This window comes from Branchiostoma belcheri, unplaced genomic scaffold, assembly GCF_001625305.1.
Source record: "Branchiostoma belcheri isolate BF01 breed outbred unplaced genomic scaffold, Haploidv18h27 scaffold291, whole genome shotgun sequence".
Classification (NCBI taxonomy): Eukaryota; Metazoa; Chordata; class Leptocardii; order Amphioxiformes; family Branchiostomatidae; genus Branchiostoma; species Branchiostoma belcheri.
Genome location: NW_017803900.1, coordinates 154,895 through 166,664, shown reverse-complemented (window position 1 = coordinate 166,664; position 11,770 = coordinate 154,895). Strand labels below are relative to the sequence as shown.

The window sequence follows — 11,770 nt, the reverse complement described above, 5'->3', positions numbered from 1 at the left end:
ACCTCTGAGGGCCTGCATGGGGGGTAGAGATTACGAATTACGCAAAATTTTCGCCGCCAATTACGAATTATGTTGAAGCATCAGAGCTGATTACGACCTTACGATTTGTAGTTAATGTTCTATTACGAACAAGAGTTCTTAGATCTCAGACCTCCATGAAAATATGGGCTTGATATGCATAATTTACATTCAATAGCGTAGATCTCTGTCTGAGCTACCCACACAGCAAAATTCAGAAAAATACAATTTGAATTTATCTGCTCTGAAATGTTTCACCTGAAATCCCCTGCAGTTCCAGAACTAGATACTAGTATTTAGAATACATTTTAGTGCTTGTATAGTGTGAGCCAGAAAATTTGATATAATATGTAGTTTCCCGGCTAATCACTTACAGTTCAGCAATGTGAACATTGAAATGTCAGTAATTTGTATCCAGTTGGAGATTTTATTAATACACTGTATGTAAACACAGCAAACAGTACAAGCAGTACAGGGATTGGAGTGTTCTATACAGGAGTAGTGACCATTCATATCTGTTGTAGCAATGATAGCTGGGTCAGTATAATAACTTATCAATCTTTACATATTTACAATCTATATTGTATTATTGATAAATTATGTACATCATCATCATTATTCTACGGTGTTGTCATTTCTACAGAGGAACCCTCCCTTGACTGACTTCAGTCATCTGGTTGTGTGACAGTTCTTGTCCACGTAGGGTTCAGGTGTTGTTGTATGTTGCATGTCCTCCACTGTTTACGTGTACACGCTTACATGTACGTGTTGTCCTATAACCCTGCTAGTGTCCTGCTCAGCGATGGTTGGCTGTGTTGAAAGCAGTAATGATGTATTTCCCCTGGTCTATGTTATTTCCTTGCCGTGCTCCTTTATCTCCTCTTTCCAGTCTAATCTTCTTACTGTCTTCATCGAGTGTTGAAGTGGATGTTTCGCTATTGTACAGGTCTCACAGAAGTTTGATAAGTGCAGTGTCATATGCAAGTAGTTGGTGATGTAGTTCTTCCAAGATTGGTTCAAATTCAATAGTATTCAGAGCTTCTTTTGTATGTGATAAATGTTGGTTGAGAACTCTGAGCAGTGTTCACTGGAGGAATAGTTTCACATCAATGATGTCATGGTCAGAGTAATAACAGTCGATGACGCTGACACTGGCTTGTACACTTGCATTGATGTATACGTGATCCAACAATGATCCGTGATCTGTTGTTGGTCTCCTGACAACCTGACGGAACCCAAGAGCTGCCATTGTCTGTAGAAGTGGATGGGTGTGGTCGGCATTTGTCAGATCAACATTGAAGTCCCCAACCAAGACTGTTGGTGTGGTAATGTCCATCACCTGGAACAATGCCTGCAAATCATGCAATAGTGCACGTTGGTTGACTGGTGGTCTGCAGTATGCAACGCAAACCTGGATGGTGGTGTTTGGGAGCTTGATGTGGGTGCAGATGTACTCCATGGCAGATGGTGTGATGCCGTCGTCATCCAGACGGGTCATAGGTGAGCGTGACATTACCATGATGCCACCTCTATGCAGTTGCTGGGATGTTCGCCGCTCCTGTCGATGAATGTATGTCATTTCATGTGTGATTCTGTCGTGCTGTCCCAGGGATTGATGTGGCAACAGAAACGTTTCTGCAAAGCACAGAATGTCGGCATTCTTCATCGATGCTGTCAGTTGGAGGTCAAAAAGATGTTTCAGGTATGATCGAACATTTAGGAATATGAGACTGGTTGATGGGCCAGGCACAGTTGGTGCCCTCAAAGGGGCAAGCTTCTTGTTTGCCAACCGACTCATTTCTTCTGTGACCTTAGAACTGCATCTGATGGATGCTGCCCGGAACCCGACAATGTACAGATCTGCGAGCCTTCTCACCCGGCTGAACGCGACATATGCTTGCCCGGGCATGAAAGGGCCAGTGCCGGACATGCAGACAACTATGTTGTCTAGGGTTTTGCCCTGGCACTTGTGGATGGTGCACGCCCAGCACAGGGTGAGGGGGAATTGGCGTCGCGTCATCTGTACGTGGGTTCTGCCTTTCCAGACAGGGAAGGTCACTTCCTGCCGGTAGATGGGGACAGCACCTTGATGTGTGTGCTGGTACTGGCTGGATGCTGTTGCTTTTCTCCCAACTTGGTCACTGTCGAAGGCGACGAGTATGGCATGGGGTTCTCCGCGGTTTGTCATGATGTCTACAACGGTACCGCATGCACCGTTCACAAGTCCATCCGCCACATCGATGTTTACAGTTACCATGACTCTGGCTCCGACGGCGACACTGATCTCAGACCTGAGGCTGCCAGTTTCGGATGGTTTACTTGATGCATTTAGTTGTAGCTGGCCTGTTTGCCTGTCTTTGGTGTAGTCATGACATTGTATGTGAATAGTTTCAGTTGTGAGTTGTTGCAGTTTTGTTGTGTTATGTTCATCGACGGCTTTGTTGGTCGTGAAAACATGGAGAGCATTGTGAGGATACCCGGGGTCTGTGTTAGATGTGGATCTTGATTGGAGGATGACAATATCATCGGGTGTGCATGATGCTGTGCGCACCCTGTTCAGCAAGTCTGCAAATGCCTTGTCGTCATGCTGCCTCATGCTTTCCGTTAGCTCAACCATGTCGAAGTTGTCTTGCCAGAGCGACCCGTGCAGTTGCGCGTACTGGTCACGTGGTGGCTCGAAGACATGGTTTTGCAGGACCGGTTGGAGCTGATATAGATCCCCGACCGCGAGAATGCTGACGTTGCCAAACGTGGCATCACTGTGACCACCCATGATGTCTTGTAGCCTTCTGTGTATATGTACGAGCATGCTCGATCCGACCATCGACACCTCATCAATGACGAGAAGGCGGAGTTTGCTAAGACGCGAGCGCAAGGTGTTAAGCCTGTCAGACCCCAAGGCACGATAGTCACCTCGCTTGTTGATGGTCTCCAGCAGAAATGCTGAGTGGAGAGTGAGCCCATTGATGTTGAAAGCAGCTACCCCTGTGAAGGCAGTGAGGATTACTATGACGTCTTCTGGCTCAAAACAGTGCGCCAGTCTCAGTAGTCGTACTGTTTCAAAATGTACGATCTTGATGACATGGCTCTTCCCTACGCCCCCCGGGCCGCTGAGGAATAGACGGTATGTAGGGAGCGGCTTGTGCTCTTTCAGAGCGATAACAGTGGCCTTGCACCATTGTCTGTGGTAGTTTACAATGTTTCTCTGGTTTTCATTTAACGCGCGCATCATCTCTCGGTACTCTTCTAGTGACAGCAATGATTTGGTGGCCTCAGCTGTGTATCGGGCGTGGAGTTCTGCATGTCTGTCTACGTTGTCTTGGTTACGATTATCAGTCAGGTCAGCATTGTGCTGGAGGTCTTCTGCTCCGATGCTCCTATCGTCACAGATACCTTCTTCCTCTTGTTCTGCCTGTTGTTGTTGAGCTCCAGGACCGAGCATATCCCACGCGTGTTCTGGTGCTCCGATGTTATCCATGTTATCCATTGCTTCATCTAGCCTTGTTGTCTTCACTGTGTACAGGTCTTCATTGCGATCAATAATATCTTTTACTGCCTGATAGTGCTGTTCATATGAGTCAAAGTCGCTCATCAACTGATCCTCATTTCGCCAAGGGCAGTACAGCATAAGCAGGTGCCGGTACTTGGATTCGCCCTCCTCCTTCTCTTTGTGGAAGCGAATGACAGCTGGGCGACGCCGTTTGTACATGACACCTGGGGATGAAATGTAAGTGCGAGAATTTAGTTGGTAATTAGATATGGGTATGAACTTACAAAACAACAAGACAAGGGGATGGATTTACCTAAGTCATTGAGTCACTGGATGCGCTCATGCTTGGTGGTTGCTTCAGTTAATACGGACCTAACTCATGCAAATTTGATGAATAGTGCAAGAAGTCGGTTTGAACTTACCTAAGCCCTTCTGTAACTGGATGCGCTCTTGCTTGGTGGTTGATGTTTCATCTGGTGTACTTTCTCCATATGCCACGGCGTATGTTGCTGTGAACTCAGCGAGGGACATGGACTCCATCTCTGATGGTCGGGCAGCATATCTGTCATTGAGGCTTGTTTCAAATACGTCCTCATCCTCGTCCTCCATGGCGTCCAACACAGCTGAGGACTTCAGCATCGACACACGCTTCTCCTTTGCACTTGTGTTGATGAATTGCACAGTTCTTGAGGCCTTCTTCAAAGGGAGGGAAAGCAGCCGATAAGCCGCTTCCTGTGCGCTAACCTCCCGGTGATTTAGGAAGGTTGTGCCTAATTTGCGGAGTTGTGATTTGACGTCTTCATTTGCTGTCTCCTTGGCTGTTTTCCTCAATAACTCACTCATCGCTCTCTCACTCTTCATCATGTACGAGGTAACATACATGATGCAGGCATATACGTCCGTGATGAACTGCAGATCGATGTTGGCCTGCCAACTGTGGATGATGTCTTTGTTGTAGCTGTTTGTGACTTGGCACATGGGGTCACGTTTGAGAATGATGGAGATCCCGGACGTGGTTGTACTGAGCTCCTTCATGTACTCGTCCTCAGCCACTTCAGCTTTATGGAACAACTCGTCTAGGGTCATGTCTCTGGGTGTAGTCTTGTCATCCAGGTATGTTCTGATTTTCTGTAGGGCTTTGGTGCTTTTTGTGTGGATTGTGTTGTCATCAGTGTTATCTCGCACGCCTGGCCGGGCGATGATAGTTTTTCTACTGGGAGGGCGGGGATAGCTGAAGCGGCATCCACCATGGCGTCTGCATGATGTTGAATGTTTGTGTTGCTGGAACTTAGCCGAGTCTGGGGTCATTTCACATGTCTGGTACTTATCGATGAACTGGCATACCACGTCGTCGGGATCTTCATCAATCTTTGGAGCATCCTTTACCCATAGAAGTGTGTGGGCGTGGGGTGATCCACGTGCCTGAAGGGTCATAAGACAAGGGAGGTAAGAATGGAAGATGGACAATACACTTGATATGATTTTCACATGTGTACGTATGTAGGTCATCCTGTACTATAAAAACGTTACACTAATTTTCATAGTGACATTGCAAAGAAAAGTTAACATACATATGGGAAAAACCTACAAAAGATATAATGTAAGGCACCTGGAATTCCACCCGGATGAAGTAGTCTTGTATTTCCCCAATGGGATGAGCGGCACTGCAAATGAAGTCCGTGAAGAACACTTCAAGCCTGTGCTGGAATAGGCGTGCCACAGTGACAGGGTTCCTGTTCAACCAGTCGCACTTGTCCTGCCATGGCATTGCTGCAATGTCATCGGGGGTGAAATCCTGCCCATACTGCTTACCGATGCTCTGTATAATTTCCGGCCAATGCATGTCAGCAGCGGACAGCGTGAGGAACCAGGTTGGCGTTCCGAATTGCCGAACCATCGCAAGAACTTGATACAGGACTTTTTGCCAGTATGGGGGAGATCCGCGGACGTTTTTCAGGAACTTATACGCAGCGTCAGTTCTGAACCAAGCGGCGACGTTCGCAGCGTTCTTGACGACACCTGCATTGAGTGGTCCACCTTGCATCATGCGTCCCCTGGTTTGACGCAATGCTATGGACGCGTCGTCCCGTATCTGCTTTGCTTCCACGACGTACTGTGCAGCAAAAAGGTAATCGACGTCCTTAGCGAATCTTCCATCAGCATCTAGCAGGCGTTGGTTGAAGTATTTCCTAACTGTGAGATTCTTCTTCCGATGAATGGAATAGCCGAATCTCCCATCTGGATACTTTTCCGGGTTAGCGAGGAGTTCAAAGTCTTCGTCAGTGAGGAATGCGCGTGGACATTGGTTCTCTCCCGGAGCCAAGGAGTAGACATTCTCGTTATCCTGAAGGTTGTCCTCCTGCAGACATGTTGTGTATGGGAGACCTCTTGCTGCAGATGTTTCCTGTAATTTATAATATGAAATTGTGTATTTAATTCATTTCCTAAGAGACAAGTTTTGATAAATGATGTTTTGAAAATTTGTTAGTAGACAGTAAAACATAATTACCTTAAATGCGGCCTCGTCTTCAGCATCTTCTTTCTCCTGCTCTGTCATCACTGTGTTCTGTGTTGTGGTGCTGGTGGCGCTCACGTCCGCGCCTGTGCCCTGTTTTAAAACAACATATTGTGTATACAATTAGTCGATCACATTTAAATCTACATTAGGAACATTTTAAAGGTGTCTCATGCAATACCTTCATGATCATGGAGTATACATACAACTGTAGCTCATAATGAAGCTATACCTGAGACATAAGGTGAACATCTTCTTGTGTGTTACTTGACATCTTGTGGAGAGCCACATAGTGAGATTGCCCGATCAGTCCAATTGTAACAGTCAGTCGTTGGGATGTTATGCTGTGTGCTGGCTGTATGATAGTCATGCTATCGGGATTCAAAGTCCCAAGAATTTGAATCTCGATGTCCATCATGTCTGCCAGAGCTTGAATGGCCACATGATCAGCCCACGCACCATTAGCTAAACGATCAATGTATCTGTTCCATTTAGCTGTTTGTCTTTCCACTGGGTCGCTGATATGGGCAATGTCGAAGTCAACTTCTTCAGGTTGTTCAACATCATATCCCCCGACAGCTGGTTGAAGGTCTTCTACAGCATCAGGGATACAGGGCTGGTAACGCGTGACGTCCTTAGATTTTCGCAAGTATGTCACAAGTTCTCCTCGCATGTCATGTGGGGAGTCACTGTGCCTACCAGCTCTGTTGAGGACCAGATGCATTGCTGCAAAAAAGCAGTTCCCATCCTGAGGTACATCCTCCACCACATGTCCATGACTTTCCGCTAGCCTGCATGTACAGGGTGCAGAACAGGGTGCAAGAATGACGTACAAGTAAAAGATGCATAAGGAATGTACACTGTAAGAATGAGATTATTCACAAAAGAAGGCATAATTTGGTAGAGTAGCTCACCTGTTAATGTCATTGTCAGTGTCAATGGAGTCACCGTCAGCTACCTCGGGTGAACTGCTGTTGATCATGGCTTCCCAAAGGTCACTATCCCCATCTAGCCACTGTTGTTGCCAGTCCTCGCAGAATGTCACATCTTTGTACAGTCGGTTGTTTCTCTTCAACCAAAACAGGGCTTCTGTCACCTGCCTGGGTCTGCAAGCATGGGGAGAGATTTAGAGTTTAGTAAAATTTCATTCAAGTGATTTATCTACCAGAGTTTTATTTCCTCAAATAACATGTCCAAGAAGGATATTGAGTTACATGTTTCATGACTTGTTTTACATATACGTACCTTATGAAATCATACATGTAGTGTCCGGTGTAGATCAGCCTCCTCTTCAATTTCATGGGCAACACTTGGGCGTTACCGGGAAGCCGCGGGAGTAGAGAGCAGACATTTTCCAGTTTTGCTGGTACGTTTATTGCTGGGCCATGAATGGCCCTTTGCTGTCCTTTGGGGAGACCAACCAGCTTCATGAAGGGAATTCGTTGTGAGATGAGTCGTCGTTCCAGAGGGCGCAGATTTTGAAGCTCCTCTGGAATGTCAGCTAATTGAAGGCCGTTGGCCTTTGCCTGGGCTGGCATCTCCCCTCTGCACATGCTTGAAATGACACGTGTTGCAAACCCAGCTGCAATCATGGTACAGATTGTGGAATATGTCAGCCTTCTCATTTGCTGGTAATTTGCAGTATTTGCAGTTGTCCTTCTTGAATCGTACAACTGCCTTTCTAAACATCAGCCGGTGACATACGCAGCACACATATATGGGACCTTCCTTTATCTTCTTCTGGAATGCTAGTGAGGCTGACTCAATGGTAAGTGGTTGCAGAGCACGCCCCTCAGCTGTTTTGTTCTTGCCGTTGAATAATCTTCTCCTGCGCTGCTCAGGTGTTTCCTTGGCACGCCTTTCGCCGGCTTTATCTCTGTCCTTGGATAACCTTCTTCTTTTCTGCCCTGGTGTCTCATTGGCACGCATCTGTGCGGTTGTAATCTTGTTCTTAGACAACCTTTTTCTGCGCTGCTCGGGTGTCTCCTTCATGCGCCTATGTTTGGTTTCCTCTTTGTCTTTGGTCAACCTTTCCTTGCGCTGCTCAGGTGTTTCGTTCATGCGCGTCTGTGTGGTTGTTTCTTTGTTTTTGGACAGCCTTTTCTTGCGCTGCTAAGGTGTTTCCTTCATGCGCGTCTGTGTGTTTTTTTCTTTGTTTTAGACAGCCTTTCCTTGCGCTGCTCAGGTTTTTCCCTCATGCGCGTCTGTGTGGTTCTTTCTTTTGTCCTTAGACAGCCGTTTCTTGCGCTGCTCAGGTGTTTGCTTCATGCGCGTCTGTGAGGTTTTGTCTTGTTTTTGGACAGCCTTTTCTTGTGCTGTTCAGGTGTTTCTTTCATGCGCGTCTGTGCGGTTTTATGTTTGTCCTTGTACAGCCGTTTCTTGCGCTGCTCAGCTGTCTCATTGGCACGCATTGCTGCAGTTTTATCCCTGCCTTTGACCAACCTGTAAAATAGTGCATGTAAGATTGTGCTCGTCTTTATTACGTCTTTTCATAGCTTTTGTATCTCTGTGTGTGGTTAAGATCAATAAGGATGGATTGTCATAAATTCAATACGTTGGTTACCATGGGTATGTGTTCATCTATCTAAAACTATTGGATTTCGAAACCCTTTGGCGTCATTCCTTTAGCATTTCATTTTACAGATTCCTGTGCTTTCCCATGATGTTACTTGTAGCTTAGAAGATAATTGACACAATCATATGCGTATTATATGTATATGTGTAGAAAAATGTACATAACTATTCGTAGCATTATAAAAATTAGCTGCGGACTTTTATACACATAACAAAGAGAGGAATCTTTATGCAAATAAAACATTCATTAGCACAACCAATACAAAATGTTATAATACCATTATAATAGTAGAAAATGGTAGGAATTGTATCCTTATTGCTTTCGTAAGTTGAATACGAGACTACATAAATCATGCAATAAGGGCACATTCACAGTAGATGAGAAAAACGTTACAACAACCGCAGTTGGACAACTTGTGATACTTTTGATCATCAACTGAATTTAGTTCATGAAAATAAACTCATTTCCTAGGTGAGTGAGAAACCCCTATGATGCACCATCGTAAATATGGCGAAGGCATGAGATCGTTGAACTCTCACTACCGTTATGATAAATGATGATCATTTTATAGCTCCATAGTGTTATCATACATTTACTAAGTTTCAACACTTCCCTGATATTCCTCTGCTCCGCTGTTTCCTGTTTCCGCTTAGCTGCCATGCGTTCTCTGTTCTTCTGCTTGCGTATTTCCGCCTGCTCAGGGGTCTCTTCTGCCATAGCCTATAGTGTAGAACAATGTGATATTCTATCAGAAAAATATTTTTTTCGATACGACTTGATGGAAGGGGGTATGGAAAAATTATCTGATCAGAGGCCATGAAAAAATAAATGACTGATAAAATTTTGTATCCGACCCTCCGCTGACCAACCCAACCCATACATCCTGTACAGTCCCCAGTGCAATTACACGACTAATCATCACACATCAAGACCATGCATAAGCTTTTTTTTCAACAATTATATCATTGGTTGGTTAATCAATAAATGATATATATATTATTAATAGAAACAATTCCAGACTTCCCAGTGCATCCCGTACAATGGCATTATTGTCTGGAAACACAGCGTAGTTTATCGCGATTTACCATATAAATTGAGAAGAACATAATTTAAATCGTCAAGTTAGAAAAGATTGTGTGATATTGATATACCATGTCGGTGATTAAGCATCTAAACTGCTACAAAATTAAACGTCCTGCATTATTACACAAGACTGTGACAAGGTGACAACATGTCGCTGTTCTTCCCACTACGGGTCCGGGAAATACCCTTTAGGTCTATGAGAAATATTTGTGACTGTTGTCCCCAGAGAAATTTTGATATTTCGTACCTTCTTTTTACGTTTGCGATCCTTCGCTCTGCGTTCTTCTGATGGTGACCGTGGCCTCTTCTTATTCACCATGGTGCCTACAAGTCCCAGGATTTGAGAAGTTGAAAATTTCTCGTGTGAACAAAGGACCCCCGTTTGCTAGCTGCAACTGGGGCACGTATATTTTGGCTGATGCAATGCTGCGCAAGGGACACATCTGTCGAGCAGGCCTTTGTAACGAAAAACACGTGTGGAGCAGGCAAGCACCGGCAAGCACAGGCGCCCAGATGATTAATTGACCTCCTCACCCGGGACCAACTGAACGGAGGCATATCCATTACCACCTGACCTAGTTGGGCCAAGCAGTCCGATTTCTCTGACAAACTTACCAGCTGTGTTCTGTAAACACAACTGTCATTCTGTATTGTACAATTTGTATCTAAATTGGTCAAATGGTAGTACTATCCTTCATCTCTACAATATAAATTTACCTCCACTCATCACAATCTATCCAGACTGACTTTATGTTAACCACAATTATGGAAAAAAGACTTTTAGGGAACAATTGCATTTTTAATTATTTAATTATTAATTAATTATGCTAAATATCATTATTTTTAATTAGTGTCTGTTAAAACTTTATCGGAACAGATTACATGTGTTATATGCTAATATAGTCCCAGTTTGTAGTAGAGCACTGGTATCAAAAACTTTCCACTTAAGTATGCAAATGAAGTTCTAATCTGCATAATTTGCAGCTGGTTGTGGACACCTCTGTCTAGACTACCTATATGTCAAACATAATGAAATCCCGTTGTTCCTTTCTTCATTTATCTGCTTTGAAAAATTTCGCCATAGACTCTCCTGTAGTTCCTGAACAAGCTGCTAGGGGGACCACACCCCCTCCTCTTGCTCCTAACATGAAGATCTATCTGCCACCAACAAATGAACACCATAGCATGTCCAGGATAAAAGATACAAAAACCTGATGTTATGCTGCAGTACCAAGGTCGGCCACCAGGAGGCCCATATTTGACCTTGACCGTTATTAACATAGTATATGCATAGTGTTGTTAACATTTAAGTAACCTACATGTCACAAGGTACAGAATTGCCATCATTCACCATTAAGAAATCATATAATGTTTTCGCAATAATTATGCAAATTAGGTCATCATTTGCATAATTGATATCTGTTGATGTTCTACCTGCCATAGATTACATATATTACATGTATGAAAGTACTATAATGTAATTATAGAATTTCCTCATTAATTATGCAAATTAGGTCATCATTTGCATAATTTGCATTTAATCGTGTACATCTCTCTCTCAGCTACCTACCTACCAAAAATGATGAAAATATGTTGTTCCTATCTGGACTTATTGGCTTTTAAAGATTTCGCCCGAAAGTCCCCTGCAGTTCCAGAACAAGCTGGTAGGGGGACCAAACCCACACCACTTATTTCTGACAGGAAAAGCTATCTGTTACCAAAAAGTCAAGACCATAGCATGTTCAGGACAAAAGATACAAAAACCGGAAGTTCTGCTGCAGTACCAAGGTCATCCACCAGGAGGCCCATATTTGACCTTGACCTTCGTCTTCCTAAGACTTACCAACATACCAAATATCATCACAATCCATAAAGGCGTTCTAAAGTTATGATGACCACAAAGTTGCGGAAACACACACAGACACACAGACACACACACACACAGACAGACACACAGACAGACGCGCCAAAAACAATACCTCCATTTTTCATGGAGGTAATTACGTTGTTTTTTTGGGGAGGCTGCCTACTGATTATGAAGACTAAAAAGGCCTGATTACACCTTACGAAAAAGGGCATGCAGGCCCCC

At 44.3% G+C, this 11,770-nt stretch overlaps 2 protein-coding genes across 2 annotated transcripts in view; both read right to left on the bottom strand.

Moving 5' to 3' along the window:
* LOC109473183 (red fluorescent protein drFP583-like) overlaps positions 1 to 531 on the bottom strand; it is a 2,647-nt gene extending 2,116 nt beyond the window's left edge. Inside the window, exons 1-2 of the mRNA XM_019773066.1 lie at positions 492 to 531; positions 3 to 12 (exon numbers count right to left, since the gene is read on the bottom strand). Coding sequence (XP_019628625.1) covers positions 3 to 12; positions 492 to 531 — 50 coding nt within the window. The remainder of the gene's footprint in view (positions 1 to 2; positions 13 to 491) is intronic.
* A 32-nt stretch (positions 532 to 563) lies between these two features.
* LOC109473188 lies at positions 564 to 8,117 on the bottom strand. The gene is made up of 7 exons (XM_019773069.1): positions 7,269 to 8,117; positions 6,938 to 7,129; positions 6,256 to 6,814; positions 6,018 to 6,116; positions 5,118 to 5,912; positions 3,931 to 4,930; positions 564 to 3,732 (listed from the first exon to the last, which is right to left on the bottom strand). The coding sequence occupies exons 1-7, from the start codon at positions 7,646 to 7,648 to the stop codon at positions 1,103 to 1,105; spliced, it is 5,655 nt and encodes a 1,884-aa protein (XP_019628628.1). The 5' UTR covers positions 7,649 to 8,117; the 3' UTR covers positions 564 to 1,102.
* Between the last annotated feature and the right edge of the window lie 3,653 nt (positions 8,118 to 11,770).